The 23,890-nt window shown below is 37.8% G+C and overlaps 1 protein-coding gene across 7 annotated transcripts in view; it reads right to left on the bottom strand.

The window, feature by feature from the left end:
- NLRC4 (NLR family CARD domain containing 4) overlaps window positions 1-23,890 on the bottom strand; it is a 30,279-nt gene extending 6,389 nt beyond the window's left edge. Inside the window, exons 1-9 of one of the 7 annotated variants that reach the window (XM_016136053.2) lie at window positions 23,532-23,890; window positions 19,537-19,571; window positions 17,423-17,550; window positions 14,951-15,211; window positions 12,145-14,130; window positions 7,468-7,560; window positions 5,493-5,663; window positions 3,336-3,428; window positions 2,615-2,782 (exon numbers count right to left, since the gene is read on the bottom strand). In XM_016136053.2, coding sequence (XP_015991539.2) covers window positions 2,615-2,782; window positions 3,336-3,428; window positions 5,493-5,663; window positions 7,468-7,560; window positions 12,145-14,130; window positions 14,951-15,211; window position 17,423 — 2,773 coding nt within the window. In that variant the 5' untranslated portion in view covers window positions 17,424-17,550; window positions 19,537-19,571; window positions 23,532-23,890. Of the gene's footprint in view, window positions 1-2,614; window positions 2,783-3,335; window positions 3,429-5,492; window positions 5,664-7,467; window positions 7,561-12,144; window positions 14,131-14,950; window positions 15,212-17,422; window positions 17,551-19,415; window positions 19,516-19,536; window positions 19,572-22,942; window positions 23,161-23,531 lie in introns of those variants that run through there. The other 6 variants (XM_016136054.2, XM_016136052.2, XM_016136055.2 and 3 more) reach the window with 6 other exon arrangements.

Below are 23,890 nucleotides of genomic sequence, written 5' to 3' on the forward strand. Positions count from 1 at the left end.
TGTGTGTGTGTGTGTGTGTGTGTGTGTGTGTTTTCTTAAGCTGTAGAGTATCTCTTCTTTGCTGGAACATGAAATAAATTTAATAGGTTGCAATCAACATTTGTTTTAAGTGAAATAGGAATGAAGGAATAGAAGGTAACGAAGTGTATCACACCTATATGATAATTACTTGTTGTGAAACTCATTTAATGTGTATATATGCGTGTTTTAGACCTTGAGATAAGATGTATTTATAACTGTTGGTCATAGTAAAAAAAGAAAAGTTTGAGGGACTCTGAACGAGAGGCTTAACGCAAACATCTAGGTTCCACGTGGGGATGCAGAGGAAGGAGTGTAGGGAGAACATTCTGCCAAGAAGGAGGTATTTAAGTTAGGTCTTAAAGGGTCTGTAGCAGAAGGTGAAGGACATTCCAAAGGGTGCGTATATGTACAAAGGCATTTTCAGGGAACAGCAAGAGGTCTGTGAGGATGGAACCTCATGGAGGTGGGGAGGTGGGGCTGACGATGAAGGTGGAGAGGAAGGTGAATTGAGGCTCCCTTGTGAAGGGTCTCACATGTTAAAAGTGAGCAGATTGTACTATATTTTGCATGCTGAGAAAGCTTTTTTCTTTTCTTTTCTTTTTTTTAGTGACGATAACTCTGGCATCTGGTTCCTCTTGAAGCCCACAGAGGATAATGATCACAGTACCATTTATTGAGCACGCACAATGAGTTGATGTGGTAGGTATTATAATTATCCTCATTTGACAAATCAGCAGAGGCTCAGAGACTTTAAGTTGCTGTAGGTTATACATCTATCAAGTGGAAGGGGTGGGCAGGTCTGTCTGGCTCCAAAACCAATGCACCTAACCATTTCATAAAGATGGAGCCTCTAGAAGGTCCAGCAGACAGCAGCAGTCTTATCACCTGGCTAGAGACCAAAGGCAGAGAACATCTGGCTCTCAGTCTTCAGCTTATGCCTGAAGCCCAAGCAGACTGCCTTTTTATACCTCTTATAACCCTTATACCTCTGTACCCCTAATAAAATCTTTTATTAGGGATATAATGATAATTCCACAAAATCTTTTTTCAAATGACTTTGAGAATAAATTAGTTACTACTACTGAATGGTTTATTTGGTCCCTTTTTTTTTTTTTTAATTTTCAGTTTAGGGTGCATCCTTGCAGCTAAATTTCCAAGAGTCAGCTGCCTTCTGTTATGTTTATTTTTTCTCATTTACATATGGAGGCTCTAAGGCACTAGGCAATTAAAGTAAAATGGCAAATTACTACCTAGCTCTGTTCCTATTTCATTAAACACACTGTCTCCTTCCCTGGTATCAATGGCCAGCCTCAGAGGTAGACAAATTAGGCAGCCACCTTCCTAAAGATTTGAAAGATGCTGAAAGGTCTTTCTACCTAAAAATGCTTCCCCTACATGTAATTCCAATTCTGTACACTCCCCAATGGCCTCCTTGAAAAGACACATCATTTCCAACTCACTTAATGAATGAGGTTACCTGAGAGGTATTATTTATTAGCTAACTAATTAGTTGATCACAAAAGCCACATGCCTCCAACAGCACCCAGAATAGAGGATTGGCCTGAAAGAATGGTCTCCAAGGTAATATGATTTGACGGTAGTGGACGTGTAAGTGGAGTTAGGAATTAAGAGAAGGAAAGATCTAGACCTTGAAGCACCAACAGGGAAGGCAAAACCCTTGTGCAGCCTAGTAAAGACTTAGAGACATACACATCTCTAAGAAAGAAGATTTTAAGAAGAGCAGGTAGGGAGTTAGCGTTTAATAGGTACAGACTTTTAGTCAGAAAAGATGAAAAAGATGGCGATGGATGGTGACGGTGGTTGTACAAGAATGTGAACATACTTAATGCCACAGCAAAGAGCTGGCCTGGAAGCAGGTTCCGACCCCCCCCCCCCGCCCCGCCCCCACCGCAGCCCCCGCTGACCTCTGGACCCGACCTCATGACAGAGCCTCAGCCAGAACCATCCAGCGCAGCCACTCCCAAATTCCTGACCCACGGAAACTGTGAGATACTGCTCAAGGCTGTTTTAAACCACAAGTTTTGGGGTAATCTGTTACACAGGAATTGATAACTAGTACAGAGGACCTTTCATCAATTGCCTGAGGCTGTTGGTGTCTTCAGTCATTTATATCTCTCTATTTTTTACTGGGATTATATCCCAGCTACTTACATACTGTGACCCCATTTACATAAAGTTGCACTTACCTTTATATTTTTTGACTATCCAACCGGTGACTTAAAAATATTTCCCAAGATTAGAGGAGCATTGCTGAATTTCAGACAGTTAAAGCTAGGAAAAGCAATTCCTAATATAATACATCTTGCCGGATAATGTGACTCTTTTTCCTTTAATACTGTAGGTCCTGAGGGTAGGCCAGTGTTTCAAATCATTTTTCTCCTTAACATATGTGAACTCTCTTTAAATATATTCGTATAAAAAAAGAGGAAGCAAAAAAATAAAGGCATGAATGAAAGAGAGAGAGAAGGAGGGGAAAGAGAGGGAGGGGAGGAAAGAAGGAAGGAAAAGAGAAAAGAAAGTCAATTTAAGGACTTCGTTAGGACCAACTTCTCTTGGCTCTGTGTGTACCTACCTAGAATTCTAATGTCTGCATCTGTGAGTCTCCAGTTTTTCAGCCCAAGTTTGATGAGTTGTGGGACCGCCTCCAACTGCTCCAATAGCCTCATCAGGCTGACTCGTGCATCACTGCACCAGGGCATCGTCAGCACGGTGAGCTGTTCCAGGATGTGTAGCCTGTCAACTTGAAAATCCAGGGACCAGTTCAGGAATTGGATCCTTCTCAAAAATGACGAAGGATGAAGGAATGCAGGAGAAAGAATGGTCTTTCTCTCTGCAATATACTCAATGTGCAATGAGATTTGACTTGTTTTTTGGTTAATATTTTTATGGGAAGTGTTCAAGAATATATAGACATTATGCACTATAGCATAATGCAACTGTGCATACTAATAAGCCACCTTTTAACAACCATCAAATCATGGACAGTCTTGCTTCATTTTTCAAATTCCTTCCCTTCTGTAATATTTTGAACCAAATCTCAGACAGCAAGTATCAGTTTTTTAAAACAGAATCACAATGTCATTATCACGCCTTATATATTATTACTAACTGCTTAAGCAGATTTGTCTTAAACATCACTTACTCTCAGACACTAGCACCCTAGAAGGAAGCAAACGGGTGGAAGCCTCAGGTGCAATAAGTATGTAAAAACTGTTTACTCAAAAAGCATGGGTCTGTTCCTTTAGAACAGTTTAAGAAGGATGCATCTAATACGGCTACATTGTTATTCTTACTTAGTTTATGTAGAGCTTCATTGCCATCCTTTTCCAGGTGATTTTCAGATAAATCAAGAATACTCAGTTTGGCCAAATTATGAAGATTCTGAGCTGGAAAAAATTTAATCCAAAGTAAAGACAATCAGGGAACTATATATTCATTTAAAAATATCCTTGTAATAATTCTGGGCCCTTATCTTCTTTGTTGATAGTATACAAATCATATTTGATTTTATTAATTTAATTATTCCCAAAGGTATTTGGATAGACTTAACCCCCAACTCCCATGACTATGACCAAATGGACAGATATTTCCTGGTCCTAAGTTCTGACTAATATACTTCAGCTCACATAAAGCCTAAAGCAGCAAGGAATATAGTTGTTAGTTCACTGTAGAAAAGTTACTCCATTTCTCTAAGCCTCAATGTCTTCATCTTTAGAATGACGAAGTCGAACTAGATAACTGTGACGTTGTCTCCAATTCTTAAATGCCCTCATCATGCAGGAGAAACAAAGGAACAAAACACAGATGAGATGAGCTGTTCTTTGTGTACTTCAGTTTAGATGACTTTGTTAATATCATAGTTGTGGTGTTAATAATAAAACCTAATAAGATAAAAACATTAATCGTAAAATCCATTACTCTAGCTAAGAACTGCTTGGTTCTCTCTTTCATTCTAGATAAAGACATGCCCCTCGACTTTCAAAGTTCAGTTACGCCACTTCGCTTTTAAAAGACCTCCATTAGTATCCGTTTTTGCTAACTGAAAGAAATCCGAAGAAGATTTTTCACTTTTACAAAACAGGTGAAAAGCCACAATAGTGTTCAACATTTTTTTGCAGGGAGACTTACAGAGGCAGCACAAGAGGTCCCGTCAAGCTCCTTGCTGGGAACTACAGGCCCCATCTCAGCGTGAAGCCGCCAGAGCCTTGAACTGTGTCTGTGAGCATCTGTGTTTTATCTCCATTTATTTTGTGCATCTGTTAGCGAGTGTGTCCTAAGGTATCCAAAAAGTCTAAGAGAGGTTTACATTTGGATCTGGAAATGCTTAAATTTTTTTCCATAAAAATTAATGATAATTGCTCCTTCACTTTATATGCCTTTCCAGCTCATGAAAAGTTTCATAGAAATGCTCTACTTTCTGATGAGGGGAAAAACCTGTGTTTATTGTGATTGCTTAATCTAGTTGAAGTTTTTCCTGTTAAGGCTGATGAGGAAAATCTTGTTTAATAAAATTAGTCAAGTTTTCCATGAATATATACTCTTGTTATAATATTAGCTATTATTATTTTTAATCAATCATTTGAACCTTTTTCTTAGAGTAAAATATCTTCTGGGGTTTGGTGCTTTAAAATAAAAAACCTACGGAACTCCTCCTGAAAAGGGTACAGTTTCTATTTTCGGTTCCGAACCTGTCTCTCCCTAGTGGCAAGTAGAGAAGCAAAGGCGTGTGCTTGTCATTCCCATGCACCCAGCGCTTGTCTAGCTTTTCCTAATCATGGGTTTCTCGAGTTTGGGTTTATGTTAGCATACAAGCAATCTTAGTCATCCTTACAGACTGACTAATAGCAGTTTTATATTCTGTTTTTAAAGGTGTTAAAACATTTTTCTTCCCAAAATCTAAATTTAAAATAACATCTGAATTGAACATATCCATTTATCCAGTAATATGCAAAGGTTTTTCCATACTTGGTATGCACACCCTTTGGGAACTCGACAGACTCAGTTCTTGTATAAATGCACATTAACTCTTTCTTAACAGGGCAGTGAGTAAGAATTGGAAGCCCAGAGAACATTTAAGGAAATCCTTTTCTCTCTGCTTCTCAAAAATTTATTTATCCATTCATCCACATATTTATTAAGCAGTTGTTATTATACAACAGGACATGTGCCAAGTCTGAAGCACCTACTTCTTTTCTTCCTCTTTGCCGTCTCTTAAAATTATAACATCTTCGATTATTCTGAAATTGTCTATTATCCATCTATAACACATTTTCATTTCGATCATGGAGAAAATCATTAAAAATGACTAGATAGTACCTAGAAGACTTTATTATCTTCTCCAATTTCTCTAAAAATTAAATTTCCGCTTGAGAGAACCAGCATGCATGACTGTGAAAGTACCGCCTGTTCTCTTACACTATTCTTATTTGGTTAATGCAGGCCACAGTTACCTAGGGTTTTGACAGCATTTGCTGACAGGCAGCAGGAGACTAATTGGATTTCTTCAAGGTCACAGGGTTCGGCTGACAGAGATTTTACTATGTAATCCATTCCCTCCCCAATATCAGACAAGTGGGTCAACCGAACTAGACACATATTCTTCAGGTTTGCCAGACCTTTAGCTAAAAAAAAAAAGATGGAAATGAAATGCATTAGGATTTAATCATAGATTAATGGGCTGAAAAAGCAAAGAACAATTCTCACAGAGATCTTGCCATGTTCTTTCTGTACAGACATTGAATTATAAAAAGCCGGAGAGTAGTTTTTCTTTCAACTCTCACTTTCCAGTCTCCTAGACCATACAAAGATCACTTATGTGGAGGTCGTTCTTTTAGTAGCATGAGGAAAACTGTAATAAATGTATAGTATTTTAATGGGTATCAATGAGTCACCTTTACCTTAACTTTTTTTTTTACCTTTACCATAACTTTTTTCATAGAAAGAAGTCTTCTGAATGAGCATGCTCTCTTTAATCTCCTCAAAAATGTTGGAAGGGGTAGAGGCTGAACTTAGAGGGGCACCTGGGGATTTCAGTTCCTAGATGTGTTTCTAGTGTCCCTCATTCTTAGGTGTAAAGTTGATGTGGAGTGTAGGATTGATTAGGCATAGCTTTGTGTCATTAAAATATTTCTTGATGGTACTCTGACCTAGAGGAAAGAAATACGCTGTTTTAATAATGCGTCCCTTGCAGAGCTTAGAGAAGGTTGCAGATGATGTGTGCAATGGATTTAGTATGGTGCATAGTGAGCGAATATTGATTGTTGTCTTGAGAGTGCACATAGTGATTCGTAGTTGTTGTCAACATGAGCTTTGCAGCCAGTTTGATTCCTGGATCCTGTACTTAATAATTGTGTAAATTTGGGCAAGTTATGCAACCTTTTAGTTGTGGTTTTAGGGATAATTATACCGGTGTACTAGGACTATTATAAGGATTCAATGAGAAGTATGTAAAAGTGCCTAGTATAGGGTCTAACCTATTACACAGTAACTCTTTAATAAATAGTAAATTTAGACTAGTTTATTCAAGTCCAGACTTCAATTCCATAAGAGTAGAACCAGTTTGTCTCAGATAGGTGTTTTTGAATCCATTCTACCAATTGGTGAGAACTTGGGCAAGTCAATAAACTGTTCTAGGTTCCAGTGGCAGAAAAAGGAGGGAGTTAGACTAGATGCTCTGAGTCTCCTTCGAGCTCTGATGTTCTATATAACTCATAGGCATGAAATATATGTTTCCTGAACACTGAATTAATTTGATTATTCTCAGGTAGGCTATATAATGAAAAAAAGTCAGCCATGTTTTAATTATAGGACAGGTTCTATTTTAGGTAAGTAAAGGAAAAAGAACAAGGCTGAAGAGCATTTACCTGAGGGCTCAAACAGGGGCAAAAAGAGAGCAAATAAAATAAAATAAGACATAAATTAAATTAAATAAGAGCCTCCCCGTGCCCTCCTGAAAAAGGGCAAGGACATTGGGGAAAAAAAACTTCAACATGAATCTTCCCTGAATTGGAAGGCAAATTACATATTGAATTTCTGTTTCTTGAGTTTTCTTGATCCACATTCATTCTTGCATTCCATTCCATTTATGAAATTTTATAATTTTATAATTATCAAAGCACAGTATAAATGTTTTACATTGTTTCTATGCTTTAAATATGAGCTGAGTGAATCAGGCAGGGAGATAAAACATATCATGGCTTCTGTCCTCAAAAGTGTTACAATATAGTGGTGTACAATTCACATTAAATGATGCTCAAGGATTGAAAAGGAAATGTAGAAAACTACCTAGGAAAACCAATATAGCCACAAATACATAAAAACATCCTTACCTTGTACAGATACAGCCAGTGTCAATGAGCCTTGAGTTAACTGTTCTTATTATAAAAGTTATATTAATTAAGAAGTTAGAGAAAACAAAAATCTGACCTAGTTTTATAGCATCTTCCTCATTCATCTTAATGTCATCCAGTATAAGCTTCATAAGGTTCTTCAAATTACCCAAGCTGTCAGTCAGACCACCTGCCAAAAAAAAAAAGTAGTTGGACTGTGTTTAGCTGTTATTTACAAAATTTCCATTACCAATGAAAAGATTTTAGTTCTTATGATAGGCAAGAAATGTCACCATGGAATTGACACAAAAATGTATGTTTTGGTCAGGGATGGGCATCTTTCATAGCTAAAAGCATGTTCTCCAAATATAATAGAATCAGACTAGAAAACAATAATAGAAAGATACTAGGGAAATCTCTAAAGACTTAGAAGTTAAACAACACACTTCTAAATAAGCATGGATCAAGTAGGAAGTCGCACAGAAAATTAGACAAGATTTTAAAAAATACGGAAATAAAAAAATCAAAATCTACAACTTACACACTACTTAAGGGAAGTTTATAGTATTGTATACTTATATTAGAAATGGGGAAAGGTCTCAAATAATAACCTAAGCTTACTAAAGAAGTGAGAGAAAGGAAAACAGAATAAACCCAATAGTAGAAGAAGGAAGAATATAATTAAAGATCAGGGCATAAATCAATTAAAATTGCAAACAGATTATTAATAGGAAAATATCAGTTTAAAAAAGTTGTTTGAAAATGTCAGTTTGTAAAGATTGATAAAATTGATAAATTTTAGGAAGTCTGATAAAAAAAAGAGGAAAAACAAATTACTAATAACAGAAATTAAAGAGAGGATATTGTTACAAACACTTAAAAGTTAAAAGGATAGAGAATAATATGCACAAATCTGCACACATAAATTTATAATGTAGATAAAAATTGCCCAATTTTTTGAAAACCACAGGCTACTAAAACTCACCTAATTGACATAGGTAACCTGAATAGTCCTACATAACGATTAAGGAAATTGACTTTGTAGTTTACAACTTTCAAAAAAGAAACCTACAGGCACAGATAATTTAACTTACAAATTCTACCAAACATCTAAAGAAGAAATAACACGGATTGTATAAATCACTTCCAGAAAATAGCAGTAGAGGGAATGGTTTCCAACACATTTTATGAAGCTACTGTTAACCAATATGAAACCCAGACCAATAGAATAAAGCAAAAGAAAATTTCAGACCAATCATTCATGAACATAGAAGTAAAAATCTTCAACAGAATATTACCAAGGAATTCAGTCATGTATAAAAAGAATATTATACTACCACCAAGTGGGCTTCATACAGCAAATAGAGGGCTGTTTCAATATTTGGAAATCAATCCATGTAATTCACTATATTAACAGCTGTACTCAGTGGTGAAAGTCTGAATGCTTTCTCTCTAAGATCTGGAACAAGGCAGGATGTTCATTCTCATCTCCTGATTCAGCATTGTACTGTAAGTCATAATTAGTGCAGTAAGGTAAGAAAATGAAATAAAGAAATGCAAAATAGAAGGAAGAAACAAAACTGTTCTTTTCGGAGGTGACATAATTGTCTACAATAAAAATTTCAAGGAATCTACCAAAAACAAAAAACAAAAAACCCTCAACTCCTAGAAGTAGTAGGTGAATTTAGCAAAAGTGCAGAATACTAGATCAACACACAAAAACCAATCGTATTTCCATCTAATAGTGATTAAATAATCAGCAACCAAATTTTTAAAAATATTTTAAAAAATATTTACAATAGCTCCAAGAGAATGAAAACATTAGATATAAATCTAATGAAACATAAACAAGATCAACATGATGAAAACTATAAAATAATGATAAAAGAAATAAATGATGACACTAAATAAATGGAAAAACCCATACAAATAGACTGTAAGAGTCAACATAATAAAGATGTCAATTCTCCTTCAACTGGTCTATAAATGTAATGTCATTTTCACCAAAATCCCAGGAAGAGTTTTCGATGATATAAACAATGTGATTCTAAAATTTATATGGAAAGGCAAAGGAACTAGAATATAAAAAACAATTTTGAAAAAGAAGAATAAAGTTGGAGAAATAACACTACCCAATTTTGACTTACTATAAAGCTACAGTTACTAAGACAATGTGGTATTGGCAAGGGATAGACAAGAATATTGGCAAACGATAGGTCAGTGGGGGAATAGAGTCCAGAAACACACCCACACAATTACAGCCAAATGATTTTGGACAAAAATACAAAACAATTCAAACATGAAATAGCCATTTCGATAAACAGAATAACAGGATGTCCATATGCAAGAAAAATGAACCTTATGTAAATTTTATACCTTATATAAATGCTAAATGAAAATGGATCATAGATCTTAATGTAAAACATAAAACTTTAAAAAGAAAAGATAGGAGAAAATTTTCATGACCTGAGGTTCGGCAAAATATTCTTAGACATGACACCAAAAGCATGTTCATAAAAGCAAAAATGGACCGCAACAAAATTTAAGACTTTTATTCTATGAAAGACACTGTTAAGAGATTGAAAATACTAGCTGCAGATTGGGAGAAAATATTTTCAAATCAGTTGTGATTTGAATAACAAAGGACTTGTATCCAGAATATGAAGAACACTCAAAACTCAACATCAAGAAAACAAATAACCCCACTAAAAGATGGGTAAAAACTTGAACAGACACTTTACAAAACAGGATAGATAGATGACAAGCTAGCACATGAAAATTTTTCAATTTTTATCAGCCAACTATGATAAGATAACACTACACACAGAATTCCAGTTGCTCTACATTCTTGCCAGCACTTAATATTGACTGTTTTATTCTTTATTGTAGAGTGACAAAAATAGAAAAATACAGAGTGCTAGTGAGAATGCAGAGCAACTAAAACTCTCATAAATTGCTATTGGAAATATCAAATGGTCCAAACTGTAAAATTGTTTAGAAGTTTCTTTAAAAGCAAAACAAGCAATTGTCATATGGTTCAGTAATACCACTCTTAGGTATTTACTCAAGTGAATGGAAAACTTATTTTCATTCAAAAACCTGCTCAAAAATGTTCATAGAAGCTCTACTCATAATTGCCCACACTGGAAATAACCTACGTGTCTTTCAATGGTGACTAGATAAATTGTGGTACATCCACCCAGTGGAAAACTATTCAGGAATAAAAAGGGATGAATGAACTAGGAGGATTCTGAAGAGACCTGAAGAGCAAAAATAGAAAGGAACCTTAGGTACAAATGACAGAGAACTGGGTTTTAACCATAAGAAAGAATAAGCGCTGATGACAAACTCGAATGTCAAAAAGGGCCAGGAAGATAGTTATCATAGGAAGTGAAACAGGTGGGCTCTTTGCCTAACTGGGGATTTTGTGTCTTGTCCAAAGAGCACAGGAACAAATCACGAGGCCCTAATAAATTGTTACCAAGTGAGAATGTGGACCCTTAGTTGCCAAATCTACAATTTTCAAGAGAAATGAGAAACCTGTATTTCGACATGTTATCTCTCAATTTCAAAATGCTGGTCACTCCTTCAGGGAGAAGAGTCATGGCTAGGGGCGTGGGGAAGGGAAGGAGATTTTTCATTGTAGATTGTTTTATAATTTGGACCATGTGGATTTATTACTCAAAAGATAAATTTTAAAAATTAAGAGCAAAACATTGGTAAACATTAAAAAGAAAATTCTAAACCCTATGCAGGCCAAATTCAGCATATAGGCGACCACTTTGCAAGATCTTTACAAACAGACCCTCCAGAAGAGATAGTGACCTTCCTGACACAGAAGGTAGTCTAATAAAATCTGGATGACTCTCTAGAATCTTAGAGAAGGGATTCCTGCGTTGCGTACGAGGTTACAAAGATGATCTGTACAAAAGATTCTAGATTCTTAAGTCACAGAAAATTTCCTCTGCAGGTGACAACTGAGGCAGAGCACAACGGGAAAGCATTAGTGAGTGAGAACTAATCCTAGATTACAGTTGTGTTTAGCAAGGCCTCTGCCAGCCATAGCTTCACGCCACACGGTAGCCCCTGCTCTCAGCGACAGTGCTGATTTACAGGGAGGGCAGATGCTCATCTTTGGTGTGATTTTGAATTTGGAGAAAACCTTTACTCCAAAAGATTGCACCCGCCTGTGTGCGTCTGAAGTCTGAAATGCTTTCATGTCAGACAAAATCTGTTCCCAAAATCTCTTCTCTAAATGAACAATACTAGGGGTAGGGATGGGCCTGGGTTTGCTATGAAATTTCCTAGACAAGAATCTAGTAGCACAGTGAGCCACTAGTTCCTGCAGGTGATTAATTTAAAGGCTGGATTTCCTCCCAGACCAAAAGTGGGGAGGGGTGTCGCTGGGTGCTGGGTGGAGATGGAAATGCTGAGAAAAGGCAGCGTTCGCTAAAGACAAGCTTAACCACTACATCTATGTATATACGCGCACACAGACACACACACACACATGCAAACACACTTTCCTGTATAAACTATATAGCTATTCAATCAAACTCTATGGCTTCAGCTCTGGAAATCCTCCCTAAGGCCTCCCAATCTGTCAGCCTTCCCCCATCGTGGACCTGTCTCCACAGCCCTCGTACCTCCCTTCCAAATCTTGACACCTGATAGAAACTATTAGAAAATTTAAAGCAAAACTATTTGATATCTAATATTTCCATGGTACTTAGACAGCTTCTATTATAGCTTCAACTGCTGATGTTTACAATACCTGGCAGCCGTTGAGTCTGTAGGTTGTGGATGCTCAAAGTTTTCAGGTTTGTCACAGATGCGATGTGCTGTTCATCTTCAATGGTGAGAGGACTGGCTTCCACTATGAGGGAATAAATGTTATTACAGGCGCTGAGGACCAAACTGAGGCTTCCAGCCATGCCAGCACATCTCTTAATGTACAGCCTGAGGCTTTTAGCAGAGCTAAATATCTTTCCCAGATATTTGATATCTTTCTTATTCAACTTGCTGAAATCCCGGAGTGTGACCTCCAGAGTCTTGAATTCCTGTTTCCAGTTGAAGAACAAAGACACGGCCCTGCTGGGAATGTAGGTTCCTGAGCACTCTTCCGTGCTCGTGTCCTCTGTGGTCTTGTCCTGCAAAGCCGTAGCTGCCCCGTAGAAGTCCAGTTTAATGAAGTCCAGAGCACTTGCACAGTTAGGCAAGTGCTCAAAGAAATCAAATAAGTAATCGGGGATGTTCTCTGAATTGATATATAAGCTTTTACCACGAAAGAAAGCTTCAAATTCTTCACTCAGGGCTGATTTAGGTATACTTTCCTGGAATAAATTGATGCCACACTCTGTAAAGGCATTCATGTTGATGGCTTTCAGAATTTTTTGCATAGTGCTGCTTTTTACATTTTGCATAGATTCTTGCCTCCAGAGAGGCCTCTTGGTGAAGGAAAGCCCGAGGAGGCTGCCATGTTCGTACACTGCTGCAAGGTGTTTCAAAACAGCCCTGGTGGCTCCGGCAGATGATCCGCATGTGTACAGGAGCAGGTTGCTATACTTAGACGTAATGTCTGAAATGGAAACCATCCTCTGCAAATAACCGTTCCCTTTGGTCACCTCCTCTGGCTCTTGAGACATCAGTAAACTGCTGAGTCTGCGTCCTGCTATATACTCCTGGAATGAATTATGAAAGAATTTATACTTTGGCTTGAACCGTTGAGCTGTGTATTTGCAAAGGAGTCCAGCTGTCAGTAGGACATCCTCGTCCGCACTGGATACGTCCTCCGGTTCAAAATCAAACCTGTGGGAGAACACGCCCTCCAGAGCGAGGTCTCCGCAGTGGTCCAGGCTCCGAGTGACGTCATTTGTAGCCACTCCTTTACGTTTGTGCTTATTTTTATGTATCAGTAAGTCATAGAAAGTACGGAACAGTGTTGTTTGTGTGTGCAAGTGAAACTCACTCTCCCCCATCTGGATTGCACAAGTGATGACCACAAAAAGAGGGGTCTTCATCAGATTCCTCAAGGACGTGGATTTCTGAATTTGGAGGACCAGGCCTACAGCAAGCTCCGTTATCAGCACTTCCCGGATGAGAGCCTGGGCACTGTCCTCCGTCATATCCCCCACCTCAACAGTCAGGGCACCAAACTGCCTGATGTACCTCAGGCACTCAGTAGTGGTGGTAACGATGACCATGTTCTTAAAGCGATGGTTTTCCTTTATCAAGGCTTCAATTTCTGGGCAGTTCTGGGCCTTGAATTCATTGTAGCCATCAAGGAGAAAAAGAACCCTCTGCCGTAGCTTCAGGAGCATAGCCATGAAAGTCTGCTTCCTGATCGTGTCGGGTATATCCAGCAGTTGATCATGCAGGGTTTCAAAGAGTCCACCCTGGGCCCTGCTCAGACGGAGAAAGAAAACCAATTTGAACTTGGCCAGAGCCCTGCATGTTCCTGAGGCCCAGAGCATGGCGATGCGCTGTAACAGAGTAGACTTCCCTTTGCCCGATTCCCCTTCAATGATGCAGGGGCTCTGAAGAGAGTCCATCAGACCACTCAGAGTCAGCTGCTCCACACGGTGATGGTGTTTGTCCTTCCTCCATAGAACAGGTTCTGTGAAGGTGCTTTTCAAGTTAAAAATAATGTCGATATCTTCACCCAGGGGATAGAAGTTCAGAAAAGATGGGGTATCATATAAATACTTCAAATTCTGAGCCAAATCTTCTAAGTCTCCTTCCGACATCTGATGGAAAAGACCTGGTAGAGAAGAAATGAGATTAAAGAGGACTCAGTTCTGTGTTACCTCAGAACCTAGAGTTCAGGAAGTGAATGTAGAGCGATGCTGAGAATCTTCCATTGATGATTTTAATTTTCTTCCCCAGTTCTGAGCTGGTACAGGGGTTCTAAATATTTACTTCTGCTTTTCCCTATTACCTTTCACTCTTCCTTCCCTTTTGCCTTCTGTTTCTTCTTTCCCACCACCATATCTTGTAGGAGCTCATTGGGAATGGGTGGAGCCTGTGTTTAGGTTAAGGAAAGTGCATGAGAACAGTGGGGAGATATTTAGGGGTAACTTTCAGCACAGGAAGCCTTACCTTTGATTAAAATCTGTCATGAAATAATTTACCAGTTTAAAGAAATAAAAACTAAATTACTATTTCATGAGAAAGCAGAATCATGCTCCTTTAGTCAATCGAGCTCTCTGTACCATGATGCTTAGATCACAGAGTAGGTAGTCAGCTGGTCCACCTGCCCACAAGTGGTCCTCATCAGACTAAGGAATATTAAGAACCATTACCGCATAGACTTCTTAAGCTCCTTCAATGTCCAGTTCTATTTTGAAATGAAACTATACTAAATAATTTATTTCTTGACCCTGGAGTTACTTACTGGCTTCACCATCAAGTGATCAAAATAGAAGTTTTTTTCTGAGAGTACCTGGGCTTTTCCTTAGCATGACCGAAGCCCACCACACAGTGATAGGAGGGAGGAGAGCAGAGGCTCTGTCATGGGGATTCTGGATCTTAGTCACGGTTTAGTCTGTTTGTGGAACAGACATAAGCAAATTGATACTTACTTTGTCCATTCAAGTCCTGAAACAGAGGATAGTTCCACTTTTCAAGGGATTTAAGAAAAAGGTTACAGGCTTCTGAACCCTTCTTCAAAATCATATGAACAATCCCTCTTGCAGCATCCTGCTCCACCTTCTCACAGCAAATGATGTTTACTTCTTCAAAATTCAGAACATTCCATACAAATAGCTCGTCCACAACTTGCTTTATAACAGTCATTCCCATCCTTTGAATGAGGACTTGACTATTCTCCTTTATGAAATTCACTGAGGAGATGGGGAAAGTATACATATTTATTTGTTTGTATGAGATGTGCATACGAGCATCATGTTGCCAGAGCATAAGGGTCATGCATTTTTTTTTTTTTAATCTGGACCCATCTTGAGTTATAGAGATGCCAAATACTTGAATTCTAGGCCCTAAAGAAAAGCTCTGCAAAATCCCTCATACCTAACCCCAGAGTCCTTGGTGAGCATGATGATTTTTCTTTGGTATTGAAATAAGGTGAGCAATCTTATTGCTCAGGATAAGAGGGTCCCCAGTGAGGTCATAAGGCCTTCAGAGTAAGGACATCAGGATCTATCACCTGCTATCAGCTGTGTAACCTTGTCAAGTTGCTAAACCTCTTTGAGCGTATTCCATTGCTGTGCTACTAAATGTTGAACACACTGGCTCTCTGGGTGTAAAGCCCTAATTTGTAGCACTTACCAATCTCTATGTTATAAATATTCCCACTATGGTTGAGTTCAAGCTAATAATGTTTGCCAACTGGCTAACAAAAAATCATGACAATTCAACTGTCAGGTCTCACAAAACAGTAAAAACCAGCTCCAAGATACCTGGTTCCTTATCAGTACAACAGGGTCGAGAACATTATTTAACTTAGGAAGTTGTTACGAGAATCCATGCAGTGTATCCCATACAAAGTAATAGCTCAATACACGTTAGCTACTATTTTTAGCCATTATTCCGCTTTCACCACGCAGAGGAGTAGCATATTTTATCTCCCATAGAATTTGTTTTTTTTCCGAAGAGTATCTCTACAAAACAGTTTGCATCCAGTGGAAGCCCTCTAACCTTCTATAGTCCCTGGAGAAGCTATGTCATTTTCGTTTCTGGTTGTCCAAGCTCTAACTCCCAAACGCAGACCACACTGTACCCAGGCAGTCTATGACAGCTTGGTGAAATGTCTGCCTGGTTTTTCACTCTCAGAAACTGTCTGTGCTAGTTTTCTTCCTGAGCTAGGCTACCCTGGTTTTCAAATCTTTCTTGACTCGTCCAAGTAGATGTGCTCCTCACAAAGGCCCTGAGTTATCTCTGGTCTAAAAGGCAGCATCAGTCACTCAGACCCCCAGCATCTCACCCCAGCTACCCTTTCTCTGTTACAAATCTTCATCACTATCCTTAGCTGGAGTATTACCACATCCCTGTCTACATGTCCTGTCGGTGTGTCTCATCTCTCTTCCTCTGGGGTCTTATCTGTTTTCTTGGCTTCTACATCCTCCCCATAGGGATGACCTCTGGGTCTGGATCTAGTTATACTCTTCATTTTACAGCTGAAGAAATGTCACCTCAGAAAGGCCTAGAGACCACTGCACTGTAACAAGACCAGCCTTTTTGAGATGACATTTCTTCAGCACTAAAATTAAGACACTGGTACTTTTTCTATTTAAAAGACTCATGGAAAGGATAGAATAAGGTCATATAAATCTCGTACATAAAAATGTCTTAAAATATGAAAAACGCAATCCTATGTACCTGTGAAATGTTCTTATTATTAATCATGGTGTGTGGACTACTTTTTTATCAAGTAGTCAGGTGAAAATAATGCTTCTTATTAATTCATTCACTCATTCATTCATTCACTCAGCATTTATTCTTATTAGGATAACTTTTTGTCTAGACCACTGCAGAGTACAGTAGAATTTTCTGAGATGATGAACATGTTCTATATTTGTGCTGTCTGATAAAGTAGACATTAGCTACATGTGGCTATTGAGCACTTGAAATGTGCTTATGTGACTGTGCAACTGAATTTTAAATTTTATTAATTTTTATTTATTTAAATTCACATTTAAATAGACACATGTGGCTAGTGGTCACTACAGTGGATAGCACAGGTCTACATCTAGTAATCAAAGTGAGAAGAGTTACATTTTGGTTACCACTTGGATCTACACCATGTTTCTTTACTACGATCTTGATAGATAAGCTCTCCGCTGCCTGACTAGGAGGATATGGCTCAATATGTGATGGCAGGGGACCAATACATTAAAGCACACCTGGTCAGTCTTTGTGTAAGATCTGTTCTATCTATGTTTACTTGAATTCTCAGAACCATAGAGGAATATTTCCTGGGAATTCCACGTATAAACTGGTCAGGGGAAAGCATGAATTGATTTTCTAGTCAATATCATCTCATCAATATTTGGTAGTACACTATATAACCAGTCAGATTTTATTACTAGTATACTTACTTGTTCTGAATAAAAAGCTTTCCACCCTTCTGTATCTCAGTAGGCAATATTATTTCCAAATGGAGAGGTCAAAGATGATCCCAATATTGTTCTCTTCTTTCTATAAAACTGCTCCTCATTCTGTAGAACTGCCAAACAGAACCAGATACTATCAGGTGGCAACCACTGTCACTTTTTTTTTCTCACACCAAATAAGGACACAATATACATAATGTTCAATATCTACTTTTTTTCATTTACTATATTTTTGAGAACTTTCTGTGTCATTTAAGTATTAAATTGCCTCCTTTTTGAAATCAACCTCAGTGAGGTATAGTGTACAAGCAATAAAATGCAAGGAGCTTTGGCAAATGTACAGACACGAGTCAATAATACAATTAAGATTTAGAATATTTCCAATACTGCAGAAAGGTCCCTTGTGCCCCTTTATAGTCCATCCCTCCTATTCCTCACCAAAGCAACTACTGATCTGATTTATTTAACTATAAATTAGTTTGGCCTGTTGTGGAAGTTGATATAAGTGGAAAAATGCAATATGTACTCTTGTGTCTGGCTCATTTCACTTACCGTCATGTTTCTGAGATTTGCCTTGTTGTTTGCCTGTATTCAAGGTTCAGTCCTTTTTATGGCTGAACAGTATTCCACTTTATGAACAGATCAGTTTACTTGTCAGTTCTCTTATTGATAGACATTAAGTTTGTTTCCAGTTTGGGGCTATTATGAATAAATCTGCTATGAGTATCCATGTACAGTAACTTCATGGACATATGTTTTCATTTCTCTTGGAATCTCTAGGTATGTGGTAAGTCAATTTTATTGAAGGTGCCAAACTGTTTTTTCAAAGGGGTTGTACCATTTACAGGTCCACCAGCATGTGAAACAATTCCAGCTGTTCCAAATCCTCACTAGCATTTGGCATTATCTGTCTTTTTAATTTTAGCCATTCTAATAAGTAGGTAGTGCTATCTCATTGTGTAGTTTTAATTTTAAACTTTCTTGATAATTAATGATGTCAGGCATCTTTTCATGTAGTTTATTGCTTACTCATAAATCTTTTCTGCAGTGTCTGTACAAATCTGTCCATTTTACAAATTGGGTTATCTTTTTATTATAAACTTTTAATTAAGAGTTCTTCATATATTCTGGGTTCAAGTTTTTTTTTGCCAGATATATGTTTTATGAATATTTTCTCCTAATCTGTGTTTGTCTCTTCTTTGATTCACACTATTTGTGTCCTATCTACAAAATCAATGTTATCCTGAGCCACAAAGACTTTCACCTAAGTTTCTTCTTCAGGTTTTATACTTTAAGATTTTATATTTAGCTCATTGATCCTTTTCGAGATGATTTTTATTTATGATGTGAGATAAGGAGGTTCATTTTTTTCCTTTAGGGGTATCCAGTTTTTCCAGCATGATTGCTTTAAAGAATATTCTTTACACATTGAGTCTGTGTCTATTTCTGAACTCGATTCTGTTACACTGATTTATATGTCTGTCCTTATGCCAATATCATACTATCTTGATTAGTGTATCCTTATAATAAGTCTCGAAATCAGGTAGTATAAATCCTTCAATTTTGTTCTTTTTCAGAATTCTTTGCATTTTCATACACATTTTAAAATTAATTTATTGATTTCTATTTTTGAAAGAAGCCTCCTTAACTTCTGTTTTCTGGCCTAACATGTAAGGATGTCAGTATTCCATCATAACTTAAATAAAAAGCTTATTAAACTGAAAATCAACAACTCTTTTTAGATCTATCAGAGAATTGAAGTCACAGAGTAACCTCAGCCCCCAAATTGGAGAGACAGTCAGAAGGATACAGAGAATCACAACATACTGGAGCAAAAAACCCACAAGGAGCAGAAACTCATGAGGAGAAACTATGCTCAACATCACTTATCACTAGGGAAATGTAAATCAAGCCCACAATGAAATATCACCTGAGCCCAACAGAATGGCTGCTATTAAAAACAAAAACAGAAAATTACGAGGGTTGGCGAGGATGTAGAGAAGTTGGAACTCTTATGCACCGTTGGTAAGATTGTAAAATGGCATAGCTGCTATGGAAAACAGTATGGGGGTTCTTTAAAAAATCAAAAATAGAATTACCATATGATGCAGCAATTCCACTTCTGGGTATATATCTAAAAAATGGAAAGCAAAATCTTGAAGAGATATTTGTACACCCATGTTCATAGCAGCATTATTCACGAGAGCCAAGAGGCAGAAGCAACCTAAATGATAATCAACAGATGAATGGATAAACAAAATGTGATATATACATAAATTGGATATTATTCAGCCTTAATAAAGAAGGCAATCCTGTCACAAGCTACGATATGGATGAACCTAAGGGCATTATGCTAAGTGAAATAAGATAGTCACACAAGGGCTAATACTGTATGTTTCCACTTATGTGAAATATCTAGAATAGTCGAATTCATAGAAGTAGAAAGTAGAATGGTAGTTGTCAGGAGCTTTGGGGAGGGAAAAATAAGGAGTTGTTGTTTAATGGATAAAGAGTTTCCATTTTGCAAGCAGCAAGGTTCTGGAGACTGATTGTACAACAATGTGAATATACATAACACTACTGAACTATACATTTAAATGGTTAAAGTGACCAATTTTATGCTGTGCATTTTACCACAATTAAAAAAATTTTTAATTGTTTCTATCTGGGTTTCTTTTCTGGTCATTATTATCGTTAATTTTGTTTTATGGTTATTATTGAAAATAACATTATATAAAAGAGGGAGGCTGTTTAAAATGATTTGTTTAAATGTCAAATCTTATCGGTATACCCAGCCAAGATACAAATAGTCATGCTCTTAAGGCCAATTTTTCATCACTGGAAAAATAAATAAGATCAAAATGGAACTTCATGTTAGACACTAATGGATGTGGCACCAAAGGACTGGGCCATGGTGCATCTGTGTGAAGAGCCAGAGAATCTGAAGCTTTCAGAAAGGAAAGAAACAAGAAAAGCTGTCAAAGGAAGAAAGAGTGTCTTCTAGAGCAGTTTTTCAAACTGGTCATGATATCAACTTAAGTGAGTTACAATTAGTATATTTTTAACAATGAAATAGAATTAAAACTACCAGAATGCACTGTATATTTTTCATGAAAGTTTTGTTTCAATTATTTATACATCTTTTTAATTTATATATTTCAGTTATTTATATATCTTGGCACTAGGTAGGGATGTAAGATGTATTTCTTATTCTGAGTTGAAGTCGATAAAAATTTCAACCCAAGGAGGGATATTTAATTCTGCCTAGAAGAGATGACTTCTGAGTTGTTCTTGAAGGGAATCAAAGTACACCAGGCAGTGGAAGGGAAAGGTTATTTCTAGGCAGAGGAAGCAGCATAGGGAAGGAGCCACAAGGGAATCAGCCTGAATACCAGGATTGGGACAGCACCTGTGTGACTAAGGCCTATTTTGATGTCAGGATTGAGTTCAAATTTCAGCTCTACCACTGCTATAGTTTTTTTCCTCTTCCTTTCTACACCCCTTAGAAGGGATGTATCTGAGAGGAATTTGACCTGCCACTGAATGGGTCAGAATTTAAGTGAGAACATAGAAAAGAGGAAGAAGATAGAGGAAGGAACCAAGAAGTTCCTTATATTCACTTGTAAACAGAATAAACGAGTCCCAGAGTTGGCCATGCAGTCATATTGTCTGCCAAAGTTATCAATTAAAATTGCTACATGAATCATCAGGCAGGACTGTCAGCCAGTTCTGAAGACACTAAAATTTCATGTCCAGTTTGGACATTGGTGGTATTCTTCCTACCCACAGAGAAAAAGTCTATGACCAGATCAGGGAACCAAGTCAGAGGGAACCAAATCATTAATTTTTCTCGAGAATAAAATCATCCTATAGTCTGAAGCTCAACTCATCTGCTCTTAGTTACTCACTGGCATGAAGGACAGGGTTGTGACCAGTTTGCTCCCCTGGATCGTGGCTGTGGCCATGAACACGTCTCACACCTTAAGCAAGCAGCCAATGAATAATTGAATTGCATGGAACTCCTTTTCCTACATTGGTACTTTGGAAAATAACATTTAGTACTACAGTATAATTCTAAAAATGGATATTTTCTTCAAAATGGTTACATGAGCTCCCTAGAAAACTGAAGTTCCTCAGACTCCATATGACCTACCTCTATGGATTCATGAAAAGTGTGTGTGAGTTTTGGCATCACAATCTTGAATTCAAATCCTCACTCCATAGTTTATTAGATAGGTACTCTTCCCTTACCGAGTTTGGCTTCCTTTGTCTGAAACACCGACATGAATAACACCCACTTTCCAGAACTGTTGTGAAGATTAAACAGGAAAGTGATTGGGACAGAGATGATCTGTGGGTTCTAACTGTCTTCGTCTCTAGTAAAAAGACTTCGACTAAAATGTTCTTAGATCTCCAACAGACTCCAGAAATCTCATATATTATTGTTAATATTTGTGTCGTGGGCAGAACTGTGGTCTCCCAAATCCATATGTCGAAGTCCTAACCCCTTCATGACATGACTGTGTTTGGAGACCGGGCCTTTTAAGAGGTAATCAAGTTAAAATGAGGATGTGAGGGTGGGCCCTAATATACTCTGACTGATGTCCTCAACAAGACAATGAGATCTGTACACACAGAGACTCCAGAGATGCCAGTTAAGGGGAGACATGTGAGGATCCAGGAAGAAGGAAAACATCTGCAAGCCAAGGAGAGCAGCCTTGGGAGAAACCAAACCCGTGGACACTTTGATCTTGTACTTTTAGCCTGCAGAACTGTGAGAAAATGACTGTTGGTTAAGCCACCAGTCTGTGGCATTTGCTTTGACAGCCTGAGCAGACTAATACAATTAGTATTATAGAAGTGTGCTGAACTGTTAGGAGAACAATGACAGGAGACTGGTTCTATCCTAGTTCTGTAGACAATTAGCTGCCTGACTGGAAGCATGTCAGTTAGCCTCTCTTCACTACATTTTCCATTCCTCTAAACAGGGGTAGGATTGATTGAGATAAAGTATGTAAAGATCCTATCAACAATAGGTGTTCTGTAAACGCTGAGTTCTTTCAATTCTCTTTCCAGATATCAGGTTTCCCACCAGTAATTCAGGGGATTGGATGCACTAAGTGGTCCCCTCAGGTCGTTTCAGTTTTTCTTCTCCAATTCTAACAACGGTTTTAGGAACTAAAGAAACTTTCCTTCATATAAACCCAAAAAGTATTTTCCAAGTCTTTTCTCTCATTTTGTCTCACAGTGGAAAAAAAAAAAAAAAGTACCCCTCTGATTTAATGTTTATTTAAATATTAATTCCAAGGAACCTAATGAAACCCCCCAGGCCAGTCAAACCACCCCTAAAAGTTCCCTGCAAGCATCTCCAGCCAGACATGTAAAACCACAGCCTCAGTTAAAGCTTTTATGTCTCTAAGACACAGGCTTTAAATGAATGTAAACCCAAATTTTAAGATTGGTTCCAAAACCCACTTAAAACCCCACTCTCTCTCTCCACAGTACCTGGCTGAACAACACAGTTGTCCTCTTCTTGGTGGATCAAAAGACACTTTTAAAATAAAGTTTATTTTTATTTGTTTTCTGTTTCACAGTGAGGCCTGGTGTCATGTAGATCTGAGGTCTTCCTGTTCTATGGCCACAGAATGTAAGGGAAGTGCAAATGCTGACAAGTTCATTTTTTTTTTCAAAGCATAGTAAGACTGGTTTGGACACAAGTTTACCTATTCAGAAATGAAAGATGAGTATAAGCAGAGTAGCCAGAGAAAGACGCAAAACGTGAGACTTAAAGATGCACAAGCTAGAAGTTTATATTAGGAAAGGAATTACTCATATGTTTCTGATTTGTTCTCAACATATGAATTCTATTGCTGTTGGTGTATTTATTCTACAGCTTAAAATGAAGCAAAGTGTTTCGGACATTTAGTTTGTATTAATTTTTATGATTAACTGAGAGAGAGGAAGAAAGACAGAAAGAGAGAGAGAGAGAGAGAGAGAGAGAGAGAGAGAGAGAGAGAGAGAGAGAAACACGCAATGAAATGAGCCGGTTGGGTTGGTTAAAGCATAATACTACTGCAGTTGAAGTCCTGCTTACCATCCATATCTTGGATCCCAGTGGACTTCTAGCAAGTTCATACTCTCGGTCACCGGGGTCCTGGGCAAGATTAGCACAGAGGAGATGGATCACCACTATCAGTCCACTCCACTGATGATGAACGTTTGTCTCCTAAATACAAAGAGCCATAGGCTCCCACTCGCACCTGCACATTCAAAACTTGTGGTCACAAACTCCAGGAAGCCAGTTTACACTAAGCTCTGGAAATGGAGAAACCGCCCAACATTTCTCTTGAGAATAACGTTCTTGCATACTCCTTCCTCTATTTTTGCACAAATGACTACAAACTTAAGTTATGTAACTCTCATTTCCAAAGAACGTTCTGACATTAACTTATC

Source organism: Rousettus aegyptiacus, unplaced genomic scaffold, assembly GCF_014176215.1.
Source record: "Rousettus aegyptiacus isolate mRouAeg1 unplaced genomic scaffold, mRouAeg1.p scaffold_m13_p_7, whole genome shotgun sequence".
NCBI classification, from domain to species: Eukaryota; Metazoa; Chordata; class Mammalia; order Chiroptera; family Pteropodidae; genus Rousettus; species Rousettus aegyptiacus.